Source organism: Salmo salar, chromosome ssa10 (assembly GCF_905237065.1).
Source record: "Salmo salar chromosome ssa10, Ssal_v3.1, whole genome shotgun sequence".
NCBI lineage: Eukaryota > Metazoa > Chordata > Actinopteri > Salmoniformes > Salmonidae > Salmo > Salmo salar.
In genome coordinates, this window is record NC_059451.1 from 21,148,765 (window position 1) to 21,172,390 (window position 23,626).

At 42.8% G+C, this 23,626-nt stretch overlaps 1 protein-coding gene across 1 annotated transcript in view; it reads right to left on the bottom strand.

The window, feature by feature from the left end:
• Nucleotides 1-23,626, bottom strand: part of LOC106613752 (DNA-directed RNA polymerase, mitochondrial-like) — a 91,985-nt gene that overhangs the window by 46,591 nt on the left and 21,768 nt on the right. The window contains exons 5-11 of the mRNA XM_014216327.2: nucleotides 19,672-19,858; nucleotides 9,757-9,906; nucleotides 3,325-3,492; nucleotides 2,842-3,012; nucleotides 2,494-2,733; nucleotides 201-995; nucleotides 1-40 (exon numbers count right to left, since the gene is read on the bottom strand). The exon at nucleotides 1-40 is cut by the window's left edge and continues 83 nt beyond it. Coding sequence (XP_014071802.2) covers nucleotides 1-40; nucleotides 201-995; nucleotides 2,494-2,733; nucleotides 2,842-3,012; nucleotides 3,325-3,492; nucleotides 9,757-9,906; nucleotides 19,672-19,858 — 1,751 coding nt within the window. The remainder of the gene's footprint in view (nucleotides 41-200; nucleotides 996-2,493; nucleotides 2,734-2,841; nucleotides 3,013-3,324; nucleotides 3,493-9,756; nucleotides 9,907-19,671; nucleotides 19,859-23,626) is intronic.

A 23,626-nucleotide genomic window follows, 5' to 3' on the forward strand; every position in this document is an offset into this window, starting at 1 on the left:
TTTGCCAGGGTTCATCTGCATTCTGCCACCACTTCTTACCCTGCCGTGGAAACACACACACCCAACATAGACAATGCAGTACTAGATACACAACATGACTACTCAACGGTTCGATTATCTCCCAGTGGGTAGAACAATAATCTCAATCTACGAGCTCCAACAGTATGATAAAAATCAGAAAACATTGTTAGCAGACTGACGTTGAGGGGGTTGTCTGCAGAGTCCAGGATGTCGTCCATGATGGAGTTGGCGTACTCCAGCCTGCCAGCCAGCGAGCTGCGTTTCCTCAGGCCTGTCAGGTTGACCAGGTGGATCTTCAGCCATTCCAGCCCGCTCGGCCCTAAGGGCTTCCCCTCTGCAAACACCAGGACGGCCCTGGTCACATCGCTGCCTAGGTGGTTGAAGTAGGGCGGGCACGGGTAGGTGCGCCCGCGGAAGTCCATGTTGTGGGGGAACCAGAAGACCTCGTCCCTCATGTGGTTGGCGATGGAGAGTTTATAGAGTGCGTCCATCCTGAGGCTGTGCATCTCACTGCACTTCTTCTTGGCATTAACCACCTCCCTCTTCAGGTGGGCCTTCTCCGCTGAAGTGAAGGTGGCTGAGTCCTGCTGGTTGTAGCGGGGAATCTTAGGAGCCTCGGAGTTGGGCGGCGGGACGTCCAGCTTCTCGCTACCCTTGTCATTGAAGATGGAGATGATGATGTCCAGCAGCGGCTGGTTGATCCTCCAGGCCGCGTTGCCCAGCTGGTTGAGGGAGTCCAGCACGGCATGGAGGTCAGCATCCTGGCACTTCTCCAGCAGGATCTCATGCTGGTTGGCGCCTTCCACCGCGCGCATCATCTTGGTGGGGGTGAGGAGGTAAGCGCCGAATTTAGCCGAGGTCCAGGGCACGGGCGGGCACAGCATGGGCATCACGTAGGAGTCAAAGGTCAGCGTGGTGTCCATGGCGTCCTGCTGCATCTGCGTCAGGATGGGGTGCAGCTTGATGAAGCCGACCTGGAACCAATCACAACACGAGAGATCTAATTAAATACATATCACACAGCTACAGTACCAGTCCAATCAAATATATGCTCAAAACAGAGCTGAACGTTTCAATTAAGCTTCAGTAAAACAGGCAGGCTTATTTGCTGTGACAACAACACATTAATCATGGCTTCAGCTAAGGTGTCTGGTTCATAGAAGTTTTATTTATTATTTTTTACCCCATTTTCCTCCCCAATTTCGATTTGGTCTCATTGCTGCAATTCCCCAACAGGCTCGGAAGGCGAAGGTCGAGTCATGCGTCCTCCGAAATATGACCCACCAAACCACGCTTCTTAACACCCGCCCGCTTAACCCAAAAGCCAGCCGTACCAATGTGTCGGAGGAAACACCGTTCAACTGACAACTGAGGTCAGTCTGCAGGCATCTGGCCCACCACAAAGATTCTCTAGAGCACGATGAGCCAAGTAAAGTCCTCCCGGCCAAACCCTCCCCTAACCCGGACGACGCTGGGCCAATTGCGCGCCGCCCTATGGCACTCTCGATCACAACCAGTTGTGACACAGCCTGGGATCGAACACAGGTCTGTAGTGACGCCTCTAGCACTGTGATGCAGTGCCGTAGACCGCTGCACCACTCGGGAACCAGGTTCACAGCAGTTTTAATCACGTGACAGCCGGAGATGAACTAACTACTCCCTGAAAGGCTTCACCATCCAAACCCAGACAGACAGAAACAGCATTGTAGAGCACTACAGTATAAACCAACAGTGCACAGAGAGAGCTAAAGAGAGAAAGAGAGATATTATAACAGATTCAGTCCATCAACCAGGCACAGCCTAACTGTGCATGCTGTAAAATCATTAGGCTGCACCCCTGCTGGCCTACCCTCTATCCCTCTGAGCCAGCACAGCAGAAGGATGGGTGGCCAGAGACAAGCTTTGAAACCCACAGTGGACTCCACTGTCAAAGCACATCAAGTCCACCAGGTTGAGATGCCGGCAGGTGCTTTTTTCCCCCCACCTGGAACGAGGCTCAGAGGACAAAATAGAAAGTGTCTTAATTTCCTTGTCAGTTATCCCAGGACAGTAAATCAGCCAGCCAATTAAGGGGACAGTAAAAAAAGGATTAGTTTGGAAGCCATTCGTCTTACTCAACTGCACCGCCGTCCACTCTTGCAGGGGAAGCGGTTTTATTATTCATATGCCTATGAGCCAGACCGTGCAGGCAGAGAGTAATATGAGGGAGCTGAGCTGAGAGAGGAGGAGAGCTGAAGACAGATTGAGAAGCTATGACAGACAGCCCTGTCCAAAACCAAGGTCACCTGTTATGTTCTGGCTGCTTTTCACTGCTGCACTACTGATCGATTTCGCTCATAAATGCCGACGTGAAGATTAAGGCATGAGCTGAGGAAACAACACTAAGCCTGGGAAATTGGGTGAATAAATTGGGAGAAAATAACTGGCATAAAATCACTTCAACTAACAATTCCACTCTAGTATATTTTTGACCTGTTTGTTACTGCGGAAGGTGTACATGTGGTAGAGCACAGGGATGAGCTTTCGGTCGTAGGCAGAGTTGAGGATGTCGCTGTTCACTTTCATGTGCTTGACCATGAGGTCCACCAGGTAGGTACCCAGCTCCACCACCACCATGTGAGGCCAGTGGGTCTCATCCCCCAGCAGGGAGGGACCAGAGCTATGCTCTGCCTCCAGCTTCCACCATCGCTCCCTAGGCAATACGTCAAACTCCTGCAAGGCACAGTAAGGAGGTTTTCTTTAAGTCAAACAGTAGGTCAATTATTTTATACGTCTTCTAATTGCATGCAGATAGAGACCAGATGTGGAGGAGTGTCATACCTTGGAGTCTTTGGCCAGTAGTTCAGTATATTCATTGTAGATATGGCTAAGCTTGTCCACCATCTGATTGTGTTCCTTCATGCGGATGCAGAACTTGTTGTGGACCCGGTTGCCTAGCTCCTTGGCCAGGATGTGGAGAGACTCCCCACTGGGAGGCAGGTTGGACAGACTCTGACCACAGACAAAGAGCAACATGATTAGGACTATCCGTATTTCATAGAATTACATTTTATGCAATGCTACAAAGTTGCTAAATAAACCTCAACCCTGAACTCTAAATACAACAGAGGTCTATAGGACCCAAGGTCATAGATAGTGCTGGGATTCAGTCGGTTTTACCTGAGGGATCCGAGCGCAGAACATTACAGAAAGTCAAATTCAACTTTGGATCATTCAGATCACCTTTCAAAAAGGTTAGATTTAAAACAGATGTGTGTATGACCCAAGCACCAATATACTGATAGTATTCAGCGGGTTATATACCTGGATCATGATGTCTACATAGTCCTTTTCATCCAGCAGACAGAGGTAGGGGTAGAGGCTAAGTCTGGTGGCTTTCTGGGTGCTGCTGGCCAGGATCATCTTGCTGTCCCTCAGGGCCCCAACCAGGGCTTTGTGCCACACTAACCGCTGCACTGCCAGAAGGTCCCGCTGAAACAGACAACATGGTCTCACTGCTGCATGGTCTCGTGTGTTTCTTGTGGATGAAAATATGTTCTGCCTTATATCCACAATGGCCATGAGTTCAAATTTGACTTAAGGTTAAACAACAAACACATTAGATCTGTAGTATCTGTGGTATTCAGCACATACAATTGAGGCCAAATACATTGAGTGTACAAAACATCTTCCGATGACATAGATTTACCAGGCGAAAGCTATGATTCCTTATTGATGCCACTTGTTAAATCCACTTCAAAATCAGTGTAGACACAGAAGAGGAGTCAGGTTAAATAACGATTTTTAAGCCTTAAGACAATTGAGACATGGGTTGTGTATGTATGCCATTCAGAGGGTGAATGGGCAAAACAAAATATTTAAAGTGCCTTTGAACAGGGTATGGTAGTAGCAGGGCTAGGTAATAGCCAGATTTTGTCCGATATATATTTTTAAAGACGATGAATAAAATTAGCAAAGGCCAAATGTCCAGGAGAAGAAAAAAAACTCCCATTGGGAAATAATGGTTTTTAGCCTATTCATTGATGGAAATACATTTGACTGGTCATGCTTATCGGTCTATAAATTAATTTGTATAATTTAGAGGAATTAAATAGGCTTGTGTACAGTATATTAGTTATGTATATTATTTATCACAAGAGTACAGCATACAGATACAGAGCCTTTGAGTGGAAAATATGTTGCTGCTGCTGCAGCATCTTGTGGTGCTTTCAAGACAACTGGGAACTTGGAAAGATAAGAGGTCAAATCATGACGTCAGTGATCTTAAAGTCGGGAAAATCAGCACTCTAGAAAGAGTTGCGGAGTTGGAATTCCCAGTCTGAGCTCGTTTTTACGCCAAGTTCCCAGTCTTGAATGCACTGAAGTTGTAAGTCAGAGATTTGATTTTTTTTTTTTTTTAATACCCATTTTCCCAGTATTCCTACCTCTCTCCTCTTGAGTTCTTAAAGCAAATGTCATACGCTCCATATGGTGTATTTCTTTTACAATATCTATCCATTGTGTCACGGTGGGAGGGTCTTTTTGTAGCCATTTTTAGTGCGTCACCACCACATTTTGAAAACACGTACTTAATGGTTTAAAACCTGAACATTTTAATACATATTTTGAGTCATGTCTTACCTTGCTTCAAAAGTAGCCTATTAAATCTCCTCTATTCTAAATTTCTAACGGATATTTTCATCTCCATCACATGAAACCGCTCGCATGTGCAGTGCCCTTTTGACAATGGTGGTTTCCCGCTAATTGCATTACGGAACGTACATTTGCACGGAGCCTACTGCTATGTGCGCATTGCTGCACTTATAATGTGAAGAAATAATAATTTATCCACACTTTAAGCTAAACGTTCTGATCTGTTGCATCATACTTATTGCTTTTTAGCGTTATTTTATTTATGTTTGTATGAATATTGTCCCACAACTGTCCCAGAGTCTGTTTGGAACAGGCTATTTCTTTCTCGACAAGCTAACCAATAGAATAAGTAGCCTAAACTTTTCTACTATAGTAGATTGAAATAGGCTAGTGATTTTGCTGTTCGTTACTCATCTTGTTGGCTGAGGAAAAGTAAATGTAACCAGTTAGTCTAACGCACATCAAAGTTCACATCAGAATTCGATAAGAAGGACCGCACAGCGTTGCATCATCAAATCTAATTTTATTGGTCACATACAGTTAGCAGATGTTATTGCGAGTGTAGCGAAATGCTAGTGCTTCTAATTCGTTGACTTGCATGTTCTGTTTTTTTTATAATGAATTACCATTCTAAATGTGATTTTTGTAATCCTGAGTACCATGGGTGGACCCCCCTAATCAGGTTTACACACCCAATGCATATGGGTCCGGTAAATTTCTCAAATTTCCGGTAAATGAAAATGTTGCAGGTCAAATGTCCGGCGCCACATTTTCCTAACGGAAACCCTGGGTAGTAGGTGCCAGGTGCATCGGTTTGAGTGTGTCAAGAACTGCAACGCTGCTGGGTTTTTCAAGCTCAACAGTTTCCTGTGTGTATCAAGAATGGTCCAACACCCAAAGGACATCCAGACAACTTGACAACTGTGGGAAGCATTGGAGTCAACATTAACCAGCATCCCTGTGGAACTCTTTCGATACATTGTAGAGTCCATTCCCTGACGAATTGAGGCTGTTCTGATGGCAAAAGGGGGTGCAACTGTATGGTTGAGAGGGGTGAAGCTAAATAAATGGCAAATAGGTCTGGCTGTACAACCGACTGGCAAACGTACTGTAAATTGAGAAATTGTGACAAAACTGAATAAAAAGAAGAATAAACTATACTATGAAACAAAGATAAATGACAAAAAATGGTAGTGAAAAGCTTTGGAGCACCTTAAATTACATTTTGGGCAAAAAGGAAAACTCAGCCAGAAGAGGACTGGCCACCCCTCAGAGCATGTTCCTCTCTAGGTTTCTTCCTAGGTTCTGGCCTTTCTATGGAGTTTTCCTAGCCACCGTGCTTCTACATCTGCATTGCTTGCTGTTTGGGGTTTTAGGCTGGGTTTCTGTACAGCACTTTGTGACAACGGCTGATGTAAAAAGGGCTTTATAAATACATTTGATTGATTCATTGAATCAGATGGCTCCTTCATCCCAAAACCCACTGATATTGCCAACTACTTAAAAAAAAAAATTCAGGCACGACATGCCAGCAACAAACGCTGACACTACACATCCGAGTATATCTGACCAAATTATGAAAGACAAGCATTGTAATTTAGAATTCCGTAAAGTAAGTGTGGAAGAGGTGAAAAGGCCACCGGGTCTGACAACTTGGATGGAAAATGACTGAGGATAATAGCGGACAATATTGCCACTCCTTTTTGCCATATCTTCAACTTAAGCCTACTAGAAAATGTGTTCCCTCAGGCATGGAGGGAAGCAAAAGTTATAGCCGACCAATCAGCCTATTACCAACCCTTTGGATGTGTTTGAGCAGATCCAATGCTATTTTTGAGTAAACAAATTGACAGACTTTCAGCACACTTAAAGGGAAGGACATTCAACAAGCACTTACACTTATTAAGCAAGCAGCATACCACCCTGCAGATTCAGAGATGGTGAGAGAACAGAAGTCTCCAGCCAGGTTGTAAAACCAGGTCAGCCTTCCATCCAGGGGACTGTCATATTTCCCATCCATGCCAGGAGGAGAGAGCCCAGCTGACACCGAGCAGATAGGCTGGCCTGGCCTGTGAAGGTGACTCAGCTCCCTCCTCAAGAGTGCCTCATTACAATATATTATCATGCTGCTCTGCCTGCTGTAAATGTTGCAGGACCACCAGGGACCCTCGTCCTCCCGCTCCCAGTCTGAAACATTGTCTGGAAATGCAGGGAGAGTTTAAACTGTAAATGCCAATGCCTGGCCCCAGACCACTGAGATATGGGGAGAGGGACACATCGCAGGAATAATATAGCTGATGTCTGGTGGCCTCAATGCATAATGTTCAAAGTTTTGACTGAAGTCTAGACACAAACTTTTCTCACAGCTGACAATGACTGAACATTGAAAAAATAAATCAACATCATAAAAATATATGATTTTGTCATTGGTAGTGCTGAGCGATTAGTGCTTTTTGAGGTCGGTTTGCGTCGTGCCTAAGAACAGCCCTTAGCCGTGGTATATTGGCCATATACCACACCCCCTCGTGCCGTATTGCTTAAACACACACACTTTTAAAAAATATATATTTTCCTTTATTACTTTCTAACCCTAGCACCCCTCCCCCAATTGGAGTAAACTAGTGAACAACAACGCTTAGGCCTGTATATCCAGCTTATACATATTACATACATTTTATGGACACAGTCTATTTTCCAATAGTTTCATTTTGTTTGTTTGTACTCCTGTCCTTCCTCTACCCTCAACATATCCCATCTATTTCTGGTGTCCATCCGTTTTGACTTCTATTTTTCTTACCTTTCAAACTGTGGTCTTTCACAAAAGTTCTTAACCCATGTACGTTTTATGGACACCGTATGTTTTACATTAGTTACCTTGTTATTATTTGTTGTTATTAGTCCCAACCTTCAGCTCCATTCAACCCCTTCCCATCTATCTCTTAACATTATCCATATTGGATTTCTATTTGACATATATTTCACAACTGATGTAATGTTTCACAAAAGTTCTGAACCTTTCTATTGTCATTGTTTCTACAGACTGTAAATTGAAAATAAAAAATGTTGCCAAAAGTATTATATTATTGATCAATTGACTGACTTTTCAGATCATCCAGTAGTGCTATCTGCAGGGTTAGCTCCAGGTAAATATTGCAATTCTTCAGCCATTCCTGGACCTGTGACCAAAAACGAGCTCCATATGGACAATACCAAAATAAATGATCTGATGAGTCTGCCTCCTCACATCAAAATCTGCAGAGCTGGGAAGGTTGTATCCCCCATATATATAACATTCTATTGGTTGCAAGAATTTTGTATAATAATTTAAATTGTAAAATTCTAAGTTTTGAATCTGGCGTCGTTTTGCGTATCAGGTCATAAACCATGTGCCATGGAATCGGTACGTCAAAAATCTCTTCCCAACTACAATAACACGGTATGGAATAGTAACACACTGAAATACACTCTAGTTTATTGCCTGCACCTAGCAAACAGTTTTTTTTATTATTTGGCAGAATTAAACGGGCCTATTTATATAAAGAATATGATTTTGGAGGGCAGAAATGATTAAATATTAAAGCATTAGACCTCTCACTAAAGGCTTCAGACATACAAAAGTTATACTTAAATCCAAACTGGTTTTTCAGTATGTTACTATTCCAACCTGTAATATTATAGTGTATTTCAGTGTGATACTATTCCATACTGTAATATTATAGTGCATTTCAGTGGGGTACTATTCCATACTGTATTACTAGTGTGTATTTCAGTGTGTTACTATTCCATACTGTATTACTATAGTGTATTTCAGTGTGTTACTATTCCATACTGTATTAGTATAGTAGTATATTTCAGTGTGTTACTATTCCATACTGTAGTACTAGTGTATTTCTATTCCATACTGTATTACTTGAGTGTATTTCAGTGTGTTACTATTCCATACTGTATTACTTGAGTGTATTTCAGTGTGTTACTATTCCATACTGTATTACTAGTGTATTTCAGTGTGTTACTATTCCATACTGTATTACTAGAGTGTATTTCTATTCCATACTGTATTAGTATAGTAGTATATTTCAGTGTGTTACTATTCCATACTGTATTACTAGAGTGTATTTCTATTCCATAGTGTATTACTAGTGTATTTCAGTGTGTTACTATTCCATATTGTATTACTATAGTGTATTTCAGTGTGTTACTATTCCATACTGTATTACTAGAGTGTATTTCTATTTCATACTGTATTACGAGAGTATTTCAGTGTGTTACTATTCCATACTGTATTACTAGAGTGTATTTCTATTCGATACTGTATTAGTATAGTAGTATATTTCAGTGTGTTACTATTCCATACTGTATTACTAGAGTGTATTTGTATTCCATACTGTATTACTAGTGTATTTCTATTCCATACTGTATTACTTGAGTGTATTTCAGTGTGTTACTATTCCATACTGTATTACTTGAGTGTATTTCAGTGTGTTACTATTCCATACTGTATTACTAGTGTATTTCAGTGTGTTACTATTCCATACTGTATTACTAGAGTGTATTTCTATTCCATACTGTATTAGTATAGTAGTATATTTCAGTGTGTTACTATTCCATACTGTATTACTAGAGTGTATTTCTATTCCATAGTGTATTACTAGTGTATTTCAGTGTGTTACTATTCCATATTGTATTACTATAGTGTATTTCAGTGTGTTACTATTCCATACTGTATTACTAGAGTGTATTTCTATTTCATACTGTATTACGAGAGTATTTCAGTGTGTTACTATTCCATACTGTATTACTAGAGTGTATTTCTATTCGATACTGTATTAGTATAGTAGTATATTTCAGTGTGTTACTATTCCATACTGTATTACTAGAGTGTATTTGTATTCCATACTGTATTACTAGTGTATTTCAGTGTGTTACTATTCCATACTGTATTACTAGTGTATTTCTATTCCATACTGTATTACTAAAGTGTATTTCTATTCCATAATGTATTCCTATAGTGTATTTCTATTCCATACTGTATTACTATAGTAGTATATTTCAGTGTTACTCCAGCTAGGCCAGACTATACGTGTAGGTGGCCAGTTTGTTTACCATCTTGGCCATGTGTGAGGTGACAGGCTTCATGGCCTCCACAGAGTGAATGGTGATGGTGCTGGCCTGCTCGATGCTCAGCTGACGGCTGAACCTCTCCCGCAGCTCCTCCAGGCTGAAGGCCATCTTGGGGTATTTAGCATCCGCTCTCTGAAACACACACACAGACAGAGCAGAGGATCAGCGGGGGGGGGGGGATCTCCAGGAAGAGACTATTACCTTGCATCATAGGAGAGACACACTAGAAGGGAGCCTACATTAAACCTAAAGTCTATTATTAGACTTAATAGTTCTGGTACATCAATGTTTCCTTGTGGAGAATACACACATTGCTTTGATACATTTTGGAATGTGTATGTATGTGAGAGTGTGTGTGTGTGTGTACAATCCTGGCCAAAGAGAGGGTATGTGTGTGTGTGCTGAATAATGAGGGACTGTGTTGATGGGTAGGGTTTTGTCAGGTCAGGGTGCTGAGCCTTACCCACACAGAGCCTTACCCAGCCTTAATCACTAGACACTCAGCTCCACAAGACTATAAAACAAAACAAATGGCTCATTATGCTCGGTGTTAAAACGTGTAGTCATGTCCTGTGTGCTCCATCAAATTGTATTACTGTGAGCTGGTACCTTGACCGATTGGCATTTCATTTCTGAGATCAAAGTGAAAATCTAACCACAGTATAAGTCTTTACATAGGAGTGTGGATATTGTTTACACCTAGAATTGGATGGTAACACATTTAACGTCAATGTAGTTCTCTCTCTGTGTGTGTGGTGTGTACTTATATTTGTCCTATTTGACACGTGTACAAGTGGGTGTTAATACACGCGTGTTAATTGGAAATGTGTTTTTTGCATATCCCACTCTCCCTGAGACACCCTCGGAGAGCGGGGACACAGACAGGGTTTGCCATTCAACGGCGACCCTGGAGCAATTATGATTAAGTGCCTTGCTCAACAGCACAAACAGATTTTTCACCTTGTCGGCTCAGGGATTTGAACCAGCAACCTTTTGCTCACTGGTCCAACAGGGTGGGTGTGTATAGCGCTTGGAGTGATGGCACTAAATGGACTAAGGCCCATGCCACCATTCCCCCGGTGCCTGCAGTCACCCTACAGAGACAAATACGGAGGAAACGAGGGCACAAACTAATGCAAACCAAACTCACAAAGCCTTAATTTAACGGCCAGTAGATATGCAAATTAACTTCCATCCCGTCACCCTCCCTGTGGCTAATTAAAAAATAAATATGCTTATATCATTATGTGCTGCTGCTTTAAGCTTAACCAGCACCAAAGGTATGGCAGCCACCCAATTAAAAAAAACATATACACTCATTATATAAATACAGAGCTGGCTAAGTTGTCCAGCAGGAAGGGGACGGAGGAGGGCTACATACTGAGAGGTCCGGTGTGCTTTTACATGTTGTCATTTATTACTGAAGAGGACGTCAGTGGCCTGTGCAAGGACACCTGGGTATTATCAGTAAACACATTACATAGGGGTTGATGCTTTATTAACCCAGGAGACAAACACTAAATCTGTCCTCAAGAGAAGAGACTGCACACTATTGGACCACAGCCAAAACAGAGCTAAAGGTTACCCAGGAGATAAATCACTTGAGCATTGGCTCTGCTGCACTACATCATGGCATAATACTACCTTCTCTGCGGAGTAGATGGGCTCTTAATCTTTTTTTAAGAGCAAGCTTTGCTGCTGAGAAACGACAGTATATACACTGACTTATATAGACATCCCTGTGTAGGTCTCAGACATTGTGTTTCAGCGTGTCCACGGCAGTTCATGCTGGGCCAAGAGAGGGGACTGAATAATAAGCATTTGTTCATGTGTATTGTTGTTTGCGTGAGAATAAGTGAGTCAGATGCTTGTTGCTGCCCAGGGGCAGTGAGATTGTCTAGAGAGGGAGCAGTGTCATGCGATGCCCGGCTATAAGCATGGGCTAGAATGAGACAACTACCACGCCTCTCTCACTGTCGTTCTCCTCTCCTCCTCCTCCTCACTCTGTTTTCAAGGGCCCCTGGCAACGACTTATCCGTCAGCTAAGCCACAGCCCAGGGCAGGAGAGGGCATCCAAATGAATGACCACTCTAAGATGGCTGTGTGCTTTATAAAACTAAAAACACAAAATCTTCAATGACATTGTCTAAATAGTAGATCAAACTGCATTTGATAAAACTTCATACATATTCCAAATAGTACATTACGCAAATAATATTTTAATGAGCTTATGCCGACATTAATTGAGACTTCTCATGAGACAGTGTTATGAAACCTTGGCACTGAGTAAACAACAACTCTCGCTCTCTCAGCCAGTACTCAATTATGAAAGCAGAAGCAGATCGTAAATGTTGCAGACCTCTGGTGTGTTGGCAATGGCACCGTAGCCTATTCCCTATTTAGTACACTACTTTTGACCAGAGCCCCAAGGCCCTGGTCAAAAGTAGTGCACTATACAGTGAATAGGATGCCACTTGGTACGTATAGCCTACAGTTGAAGTCGGAAGTTTACATAAACCTTAGCCAAATACATTTAAACTCCGTTTTTCACTATTCCTGACATTTAATCCCAGTAAAAATTCCCTGTCTTAGGTCAGTTAGGATCACCACTTCATTTTAAGAATGTAAAATGTCAGAATAAAAGTATAGAGAATGATTTATTTCAGCTTTTATTTCTTTCATCACATTCCCAGTGGGTCAGAAGTTTACATACACTCAATTATTATTTGGTAGCGTTGCCTTTAAATTGTTTAACTTGGGCCAAACGTTTCAGGTAGCCTTCCACAAGCTTCCCACAATAAGTTGGGTGAATTTTGGCCCATTCCTCCTGACAGAGCTGGTGTAACTGAGTCAGGTTTGTAGGCCTCCTTGCTCGCACACACTTTTTCAGTTCTGCCCACAAATTGTCTACAGGATTGAGGTCAGGGCTTTGTGATGGCCACTCCAATACCGTGACTTTGTTGTCCTTAAGCCATTTTGCCACAACTTTGGAAGTATGCTTGGGGTCATTGTCCATTTGGAAGACCCATTTGCGACCAAGCTTTAACTTCCTGACTGATGTCTTGAGATGTTGCTTCAATATAGCCACAACATTTTCCGTCATCATGATGCCATCTATTTTCAGAAGTGCAACAGTCCCTCCTGCAGCAAAGCACCCCCAAAACATGATGCTGCCACCCCCGTGCTTCACGGTTGGGATGGTGTTCTTCGGCTTGCAAGCCAAACAGTTCTATTTTGTTTCAGCAGACCAGTGTACTTTTTGGAGAAATGTCCTATCTTTGTTCCCATGTGCAGTTGCAAACCGTAGTCTGGCTTTTTTATGGTGGTTTTGGAGCAGTGGCCTCTTCCTTGCTGATATGTCGATATAGGACTCGTTTTACTGTGGATATAGATACTTTTGTACCTGTTTCCTCCAGCATCTTCACACGGTCCTTTGCTGTTGTTCTGGGATTGATTTGCACTTTTCGCACCAAAGAACGCGTCTCCTTCTTGAGCGGTATGATGGCTGCGTGGTCCCATGGTGTTTATTATTGCGTACTTTTGTTTGTACAGATGAACGTAGTACCTTCAGGCGTTTGGAAATTGTTCCCAAGGATGAACCAGACTTGTGGAGGTCTACAATTATTTTCTGAGGTCTTGGCTGATTTCTTTTGATTTTCCCATGATGTCAAGCAGAGGCACTGAGTTTGAAGGTGGGCCTTGAAATACATCCACAGGTACACCACCAATTGACTCAAATGATGGCAGTTAGCCTATCAGAAGCTTCTAAAGCCATGACATCATTTTCTGGAATTTTCCAAGCTGTTTTAAGGCACAGTCAACTTAGTGTATGCAAACTTCTGACCAACTGGAAATGTGATACAGTGAATTATAAGTGAAATAATCTGTCTATAAACAATTGTTGGAAAAATGACTTGTGTCATGCACAAAGTAGATGTCCTAACCGACTTACCAAAACTATAGTTTGTTAACAAGAAATGTGTGGAGTGGTTGAAAAACGAGTTTTAATGACTCCTAAGTGTATATAAACTTCCAACTTCAACTGTATGTCATTTGGTCTGTTTTACATGTAGTCAGCTACACAGTGTTCTGTTGACCTTTTCTGGATATGATAGATTATATGCTCTCCTGGTACACCCTACCCAGCCCTGTTAGTTACACAGGAAGTAGGGCTGTGTCGGTAATTGAACACCTGTGTAACTGTCGGTTATGGATGAAGACCTTCATGAAAATAAATAATTTGTAAAAATTAAATCAGTCTTCTTTTAAAAAAAGGTTGGATGTGTCTGACTATTCAAAAATGATTCAACAGCAGTAGACAAGATTGTTCTGGCTCTGAGGCCTAGAATGCCCTACTGTTGTGTCAAATGGACAGCGCGCCAATCCTCTCCCACCTGGCATTGTATAATTTGATACAGAATATTTTCTTAATTTATAGACCAATGAAACGCTGATAAATTGGCAATGGAAATGTTACATGTATTTGTTTCTATTTTAATGACAGTCAATTTCATACGAATCGCATAGCTGTCTCTCTCCCCTTCATACTTTCCTTATCAATTCATTATCTTATAGCGTACTTTCGGAAAGCCTAAGGTAGGCCTAGGTTTTTTCCTAAGTTTTAAGGAAAGGATAAATGTTTGCTTGTGTCTGACATACGCTGGTTGCTTTGATTAACGGGTCCTTTTACGGGGGTGTGCGTGTGTGAGTTTGCTGATTCTATCTACAGGCCTATACACTACCGGTCAAAAGTTTTAGAACAGCTACTCATTTCAATGGTTCTTCTTTATTTCGACTATTTTCTACATTGTAGAATATTAGCCAAGACATCAAAACTATGAAATAACACATATGGAATAATGTAGTAAACAGAAAAAGTGTTAAACAAATCAAAATATATTATATCTTTGAGATTCTTCAAATAGTGCAAAGCTGTCATCAAGGCAAAGGGTGGCTATCTTGGCATTCTCTCAATCAGCTTCATGAGGAAATCACCTGGAATGCATTTCAATTAACAGGTGTGCCTTCTTAAAAGTTCATTTGTGGAATTGCTTTCCTTCTTAATGCAATTGAGCCAATCAGTTGTGTTGTGACAAGGTAGGGGGGTATACAGAAGATAGCCCTATTTGGTAAAATACCAAGTCCATATTATGGCAAGAACAGCTCAAATAAGCAAAGAGAAATGACAGTTCATCATTATTTTAAGACATGAAGGTCAGTCAATACGAAACATTTCAAGAACTTCAAGTGCAGTCGCAAAAACTATCAAGCGCTATGATGAAACTGGCTCTCATGAGATGATAAAACTGGCTCTCATGAAACTGGCTCTCAGGGATGGAAGACCCAGAGCTACCTCTGCTGCAAAGGATAAGTTCATTAGAGTTACCAGCCTCAGAAATTGCATCCCAAATAAATGCTTCACAGAGTTCAAGTAACAGACATATCAACATGAACTGCAAAGAAACCACTACTAAAAGGACACCAATAAAAAGAAGAGACTTGATTGGACCAAGAAACACGAGCAATGGACATTATACCGGTGGAAATGTGTCCTTTGTTCTGGAGTCCAAATTGGAGATTTTTGGTTCCAACTGCCGTGTCTTTGTGAGACGCGGTGTGGGTGAACGGATGATCTCCGCATGTGTATTTCCCACTGTAAAGCATGGAAGAGGAGCTGTTATGGTGTGGGGGTGCTTTGCTGGTAACACGGTCTGTGATTTATTTAGAATTCAAGGCATACTTAACCAGCATGGCTACCACAGCATTCTGCAGAGATTCGCCATCCTATCTGGTTTGGGCTTAGTGGGACGATCATTTGTTTTTCAACAGGACAATGATCCAACACACCTCCAGGCGGTGTAAGGGCTATTTTACCAAGAAGAGTGATGGAGTGCTGCATCAGATGACCTGGCCTCCACAATCACCCGACCTCAACCAAATTTACATTTACGTCATTTAGCAGACGCTCTTATCCAGAGCGACTTACAAATTGGTGCATTCACCTTATGATATCCAAATTGAGATGGTTTGGGATGAGTCAAACCACAGAGTGAAGGAAAAGCAGCCAACAAGTGCTCAGCATATATGGGAACTCCTTCAAGACTGTTGGAAAAGCATTGCAGGTGACGCTGGTTCAGAGAATGCCATGTGTGCAAAGCTGTCATCAAGGCAAAGGGTGGCTATTTGAAGACTCAAATATAAAAAATATTTTGATTTGTTTAACACTTTTTTGGTTACTACATGATTCCATGTGTGTTATTTCATAGTGTTGATGTCTTCACCCTTTTTACATACGGCCTTACAGGCCTAAGACAAACTGTAACATACATTTAAACAAAATGGACACATAGAAAAAAATAATTGAAAATGGAAAGAAAACAAAAAAATCTGCAACAAAGTGTAATGCAATAGTGAAATTCCACATTTCTTTTGAGGCTGATAGCCTATGTGTTAAATTGTGTCAATACAAAAAAAATTGCAATCCTCTCCAATCAGAGATTTCTTAATTTGTATACTAGACTAATATTTAGACGTAATAACTTAAATAATAATAATGAAATGCTACTGATAATAACTAAGTGTAACTGTAATAGTGAAGTTGCAGAGATGGTTATGTTGGTGACCGTGTACATTGGCCTAGCGAATTACCGTAACATCAAATTCCAAGACCGTCAGAGAAACTAACAGGAAGAGAGCCAGGCATATCATTACTGGCATGGCACCCTGCAATATGTCAGCCTGACAAATAATGTAAGTAGGGTTGGGAATTGCCAGGGACCTCACGACACCATATTATCTCAATACTCTGGTGCCTTAGGATATGTATTGCGATTCTATATGTATTGTGATTCGATACTGTGATCAATGTTCCAAACAAGAGGGACCCAAGATAAAAAGTTTTGATCAGTCATGGAACTAGAAGTGCTGAAAGCAAATTGGCTGCCTATTTAAAAAGATAATGGAGAAAAAGCTATGAAGGAAAATACTGGAGTTTTTGTGCAGGTACAGCCAACAAGCGCAAAAATAATACTGCAATATTTTCAAAACAATACGATAGATTGTCAAAAATAATATCCCGATATGTAACTATATCGTTTTTTTTCTCCATTCACAAAATATAAGAGAATGAACGTGGGCAAGCACTGCTAAAAACACAACCGTGTACTGTAAAAAGGCTGGAAATGAATCATGTGAGGAAAGCACAGCACAGCAGCACCCCCAGATAGAGAGCAGCGGTTTGCCACTACGTCTAAAAATGGATATCATGATACCTGTCTGAAAGGAGGAGTGACAATCATATCATTCATAGTCATGCTGCTAGTGCTAGGGTCTCCTGGCTGGTATATTCCTCATTCACACTGCTGCTCCAATTCTACAGTCAGCCCAACTAAGCACCTATTTAACACCCACTTCATCACTACTCCTAGAACCCTACTTTGTCAGTTGTTGTTTTACTACGATGATGTCATCATCAATAAATTCATCAAGCTTTCTCTGTTCCCGAATATTGTTTTCCTTTGCTCTACCAACAGACTGTATGTAGGACAACAACATGAGGTCTAAAAAGAAGTGCACACTATGTTCAAAATTACATGTAGCTAATGCACCATGATTTCATAGAGCTTGTTATAGGACATAAAAACACGACCTAGTCCAGCCACTGCTTTCAGAGAGGGCTCCAGGCATGGACTGAGAAGAAGCATGTTATGTGTCAGACAGCATGGCAGAGGGCCAAAGAGACATTTCTGTCTCCAACAATGGAAGTAGTGTTCTATTCTGTCATTCTAGTCCAGTCTACTTAATATAGATGTGATAATTATTCTACAGTGGGGGAAAAAGGTATTTGATCCCCTGCTGATTTTGTATGTTTGCCCACTGACAAAGAAATGATCAGTCTATAATTTTAATAGTAGGTTTATTTGAACAGTGAGAGACAGAATAACAACAAAAAAATCCAGAAAAACGCATGTAAACAATATTATAAAATTATTTGCATTTTAATGAGGGAAATAAGTATTTGACCCCTCTGCAAAACATGACTTAGTACTTGGTGGCAAAACCCTTGTTTGCAATCACAGAGGTCAGACGTTTCTTGTAGTTGGCCACCAGATTTGCACACATCTCAGGAGGGATTTTGTCCCACTCCTCTTTGCAGATCTTCTCCAAGTCATTAAGGTTTCGCGGCTGACGTTTGGCAACTCGAACCTTCAGCTCCCTCCACAGATTTTCTATGGGATTAAGGTCTGGAGACTGGCTAGGCCACTCCAGGACTTTAATGTGCTTCTTCTTAAGCCACACCTTTGTTGCCTTGGTCGTGTGTTTTGGGTCATTGTCATGCTGGAATACCCATCCACGACACATTTTCAATGCCCTGGCTGAGGGAAGGAGGTTCTCACCCAAGATGGTACATGGCCCCGTCCATCGTCCCTTTGATGAGGTGAAGTTGTCCTGTCCCCTTAGCAGAAAAACACCCCCAAAGCATAATGTTTCCACCTCCATGTTTGACGGTGGAGATGGTGTTCTTGGGGTCATAGGCTGCATTCCTCCTCCTCCAAACACGGCGAGTTGAGTTGATGTCAAAGAGCTCCATTTTGGTCTCATCTGACCACAACACTTTCACCAGTTGTCCTCTGAGTCATTCAGATGTTCATTGGCAAACTTCAGACGGGCATGTATATGTATTCTTGAGCAGGGGGACCTTGCGGGCGCTGCAGGATTTCAGTCCTTCACGGAGTAGTGTGTTAACAATTGTTTTCTTGGTGACTATGGTCCCAGCTGCCTTGAGATCATTGACAAGATCCTCCCGTGTAGTTCTGGGCTGATTCCTCACCGTTCTCATGATCATTGCAACTCCACAAGGTGAGATCTTGCATGGAGCCCCAGGCCGAGGGATATTGACAGTTCTTTTGTGTTTCTTCCATTTGCGAATAATCGCACCAGATGTTGTCACCTTCTCACCAAGCTGCTTGGCGATGGTCTTGTAGCCCATTCCAGCCTTGTGTAGGTCTACAATCTTGTTCCTGACATCCTTGGAGAGTTCTTTGGTCTTGGCCATGGTGGAGAGTTTGGAATCTGATTGATTGATTGCTTCTGTGGACAGGTGTCTTTTTTTTACAGGTAACAAGCTGCGGTTAGGAGCACTCCCTTTAAGAGTGTGCTCCTAATCTCAGCTCGTTACCTGTATAAAAGACGCCTGGGAGCCAGAAATCTTTCTGATTGAGAGGGGGTCAAATACTTATTTCCCTCATTAAAATGCAAATCAATTTATAACATTTTTGACATGCGTTTTTCTGGATATTTTTGTTGTTATTCTGTCTCTCACTGTTCAAATAAACCTACTAATAAAATTATAGACTGATCATTTCTTTGTCAGTGGGCAAACGTACAATATCAGCAGGGGATCAAATACTTTTTCCCCCCACTGTATTTGACTCTATTCTACTCTCCTCGTGGCTTGAGGCGTCTACTCTCCTCGTGGCTTGAGGCGTCTACTCTCCTCGTGGCTTGAGGCGTCTACTCTCCTCGTGGCTTGAGGCGTCTACTCTCCTCGTGGCGTCTACTCTACTCATGGTGTCTACTCTACTCGTGGCTTGAGGTGTCTACTCTCGTCGTGGCTTGAGGTGTCTACTCTCGTCGTGGCTTGTGGCGTCTACTCTACTCGTGGCGTCTACTCTACTCGTGGCTTGAGGCGTCTACTCTACTCGTGGCTTGTGGCGTCTACTCTACTCGTGGTGTCTACTCTCCACGTGGCTTGAGGTGTCTACTCTCCACGTGGCTTGAGGTGTCTACTCTCCACGTGGCTTGAGGTGTCTACTCTCCACGTGGCTTGAGGTGTCTACTCTCCACGTGGCTTGAGGTGTCTACTCTACTTTACTCATGGATCAACTTGTGTCCTACCTCGGTGTAGAAGTCTTTGACTAGTGGTGAGGAGCAGGTTTGCAGGATAGTGTTGATGCTGGGCTGGAAGTCTGGTTGCACGGTGTGGATGGCTCTGAGCACCATGTCCCTCTCATCCTGCCTGAACACACAGTGACTGAACAGCTCGTCCACAGGCAGGCCATCCTCCTCCATCTGACGCAGGACCCTGAGGACAGGCCAGGAAACACAATGGGTTGAGTTAGAAAATACACTGTATTCCCTAAAAAGTTGAATTTTGCCATATTTATTTCAAATATCCAGGCCTACTTCCAGATGACAAGTGCCTTGGGGTAAAAGGCAAGGGATCGATTACAAGTGTTGATCACCATCTTTATGTAATACATAATATTTGCTTGAAGTTCCAAGTTAGGAATGCACATTTATCAGTAATAAAACATAGAAGTCAATATTTTGACCTTCATAAGGTGGAGCCAAGTGTCTCATACACGGAGTGTACAAAACATTAAGAAGACGTTCCTAATATTGAGTTGCACCCTCTTTTGCCCTCAGAACAGCCTCAATTTGTCGGGGCAAGGACTCTACAAAGTGTCGAAAGCGTTCCACAGGAATGCTGACCAATGTTGACTCCAATGCTTCCAACAGTTGTGTCAAGTTGGCTGGATGTCCTTTGGGTAGTGGACCATTCTTGATAAAGGGAAAGGGGGATACCTAGTCAGGTGACAGGACTAAGATTGGTTCAGCTAGAAGTTTTGATGTAATTTCCGGTCACAACTTGTGGACTTGTTTACATACCGCTGTGTGGTTTGTTGATAACGTTACTTTGCTACCTGCCAACTTTACGGTTTTTACCGTTTTAGATTTTAATTCCCCCCCCCTCCCCTCGCTCGAATATTTTCATTCAACTTTTTCACCCCGGACGCTTTATCTGGACATGGTACTACACGACCTCCACCAGTCGAAGCTGGTGGATGCCTTCTAATTGCAGTCGATGTACTCATAATATACAGGAGAACGATCGCCTTATGGTGAGAATAGCCATGCTGCAAGCCCAGCTTCAGACGCAACCGTTAGGCAAGGGTAATTTAAGTGTAGGAAAGGATGAAACAGTGTCTGTGTCACCAATAAGTACAGATAGTAGTATAAATTCCCTCAGACAGTCCCCGCAGCAGGACAATTTTCTCATGGCTTCTGGAAGGAAATGCTGTAGGAATGTTCAACCGGTGTCGCTCATTCAGCCGTCAGACACGTTCAACCGGTTTTCCCGAGGCAGATTCAGAGGTCGAGCATTCTCTGGTCTCTCCTCCACCCGTTACAGGGTCTGCGACGCCGAAGCCTCCCACCATTAGCTCTGACAAATTGAAAACCCAAGTCATTGGTGACTCCATTACCCGCAGAACTTGACTTAAAAAGAATCATCCAGCGATCATACACTGTTTACTAGGGGGCAGGGCTACCGACGTTAAGGCTAATCTGAAGATGGTGCTGGCTAAGACTAAAACTGGCGAGTGTAGAGAGTATAGGGATATTGTTATCCATGTCGGCATCAACGATGTTAGGATGAAACAGTCAGAGGTAAACAAGCGCAACATAGCTTCAGCGTGTAAAGCAGCTAAAAAGATGTGTGGGCATCGAGTAATTGTCTCTGGCCCCCTTCCAGTTAGGGGGAGTGATGAGCTCTACAGCAGAGTCTCACAACTCAATCAAATCAAATTTTATTGGTCACTTACACATAGTTAACAGATGTTAATGCGAGTGTAGCGAAATGCTTGTGCTTCTAGTTCCGACCATGCAGTAATATCTAACAAGTAATCTAACATTTTCACAACAAATACCTTATACACAACACAAGTGTAAGGAATGAATAAGAATATGTACATATAAATATATGGATGAGCGATGGCTGTGCGACATAGGCAAGATACTGTAGATGGTATAGAGTACAGTATATACATATGAGATGGGTAACGTAGGGTATGTAAACATTATATAAAGTGGCATGGAACTTAAAACTTTCCACCTTCTCCACTACTGTCCCATCGATGTGGATAGGGGGGTGATCCCTCTGCTATTTCCTGAAGTCCACGATCATCTCCTTTGTTTTGTTGACGTTGAGTGTGAGGTTATTTTCCTGGCACCACACTCCGAGGGCCCTCACCTCCTCCCTGTAGGCTGTCTCGTCGTTGTTGGTAATCAAGCCTACCAACTGTAGTGTCGTCTGCAAACTTGATGATTGAGTTGGAGGCGTGCATGGCCACGCAGTCATGGGTGAACAGGGAGTACAGGAGAGGGCTGAGAACGCACCCTTGTGGGGCCCCAGTGTTGAGGATCAGCGGGGTGGAGATGTTGTTTCCTACCCTCACCACCTGGGGGCGGCCCGTCAGAAAGTCCAGGACCCAGTTGCACAGGGTGGGGTCAAGACCCAGGGTCTCGAGCTCAATGACGAGTTTGGAGGGTATTATGGTGTTAAATGCTGAGCTGTAATTGATGAACAGCATTCTTACATAGGTATTCCTCTTGTCCAGATGGGATAGGGCAGTGTGCAGTGTGATTGCGATTGTGTCGTCTGTGGACCTATTGGGGTGGTAAGCAAATTGGAGTGGGTCTAGGGTGTCAGGTAGGGTGGAGGTGATATGATCCTTGACTAGTCTCTCAAAGCACTTCATGATGACAGGAGTGAGTCGTTTAGCTCAGTTACCTTAGCTTTCTTGGGAACAGGAACAATGGTGGCACTCTTGAAGCATGTGGGAACAGCAGACTGGGATAGGGATTGATTGAATATGTCCGTAAACTCACCAGCCAGCTGGTCTGCGCATGCTCTGAGTACGCGGCTAGGGATGCCGTCTGGGCCGGCAGCCTTGCGAGGGTTAACACATTTAAATGTTTTACTTATGTTGGGCGTGGTGAAGGAGAGCCCGCAAGTTTTGGTAGCGGACCATGTCAGTGGCACTGTATTGTCCTCATAGCGAGCAAAGAACTTGTTTAATTTGTCTGGGTGCAAGACGTCGATGTCCGCGACGGGGCTGGTTTTCTTTTTGTAATCCATGATTGACTGTAGACCCTGCCACATACGTCTCGTGTCTGAGCCGTTAAGCCGTATACTGACGCTTAGCTTGTTTGATTGCCTTGCGGAGGGAATAGCTACACTGTTTGTATTTGGTCATGTTTCCGGTCGCTTTGCCATGATTAAAAGCAGTGGTTCGCGCTTTCAGTTTTACGCGAATGCTGCCATCAATCCATGGTTTCTGGTTGGGGAAGGTTTAATAGTCGCAGTGGGTACAACATCACCGATGCACTTGCTAATAAACTCGCTCACCGAATCATTTCAATCACTGGTTGAAAACTGTTTTCTGCCCCTCCCAAAATATAGAATTTGTAGATAATTGGCCCTCTTTCTGGGACTCACACACAAACAGGACCAAGCCTGGTCTGCTGATGAGTGACGGACTCCATCCTAGCTGGAGGGTTGCTTTCATCTTATCTATGAACATAGACAGGGCTCTAACTCTTCTAGCTCCACAATGAGATAGCCAGCCTGCCAGCATAGTGGAGTCTACCACTAGCACAGTCAGTGTAGTCAGCTCAGCTATCCCCATTGAGACCATGTCTGTGTCTTGATCTAGGTTGGGCAAAACTAAACATGGTTGTGTTCGCTCTAACAATCTCACTGGGACAAAGACCTCCTCCATTCCTGTCATTATTGAAAGAGATTGTGATCTCACATTCCAAGGCAGTTATAGTCAATTAACTAATCACTGATCATAATCTTGATGTGATTGGCCTGACTGAAACATGGCTTAAGCCTTATGAATTTACGGTGTTAAATGAGGCCTCTCCTCCGGGTTACACTCGTGACCATATCCCCCGTGAATCCCACAAAGGCGGAGGTGTTGCTAACATTTACGATACCAAATTTCAATTTACACGGTTTCCCGAATTCCTATCGGACCTTGTAGTCATGGCAAATAAGATTCAC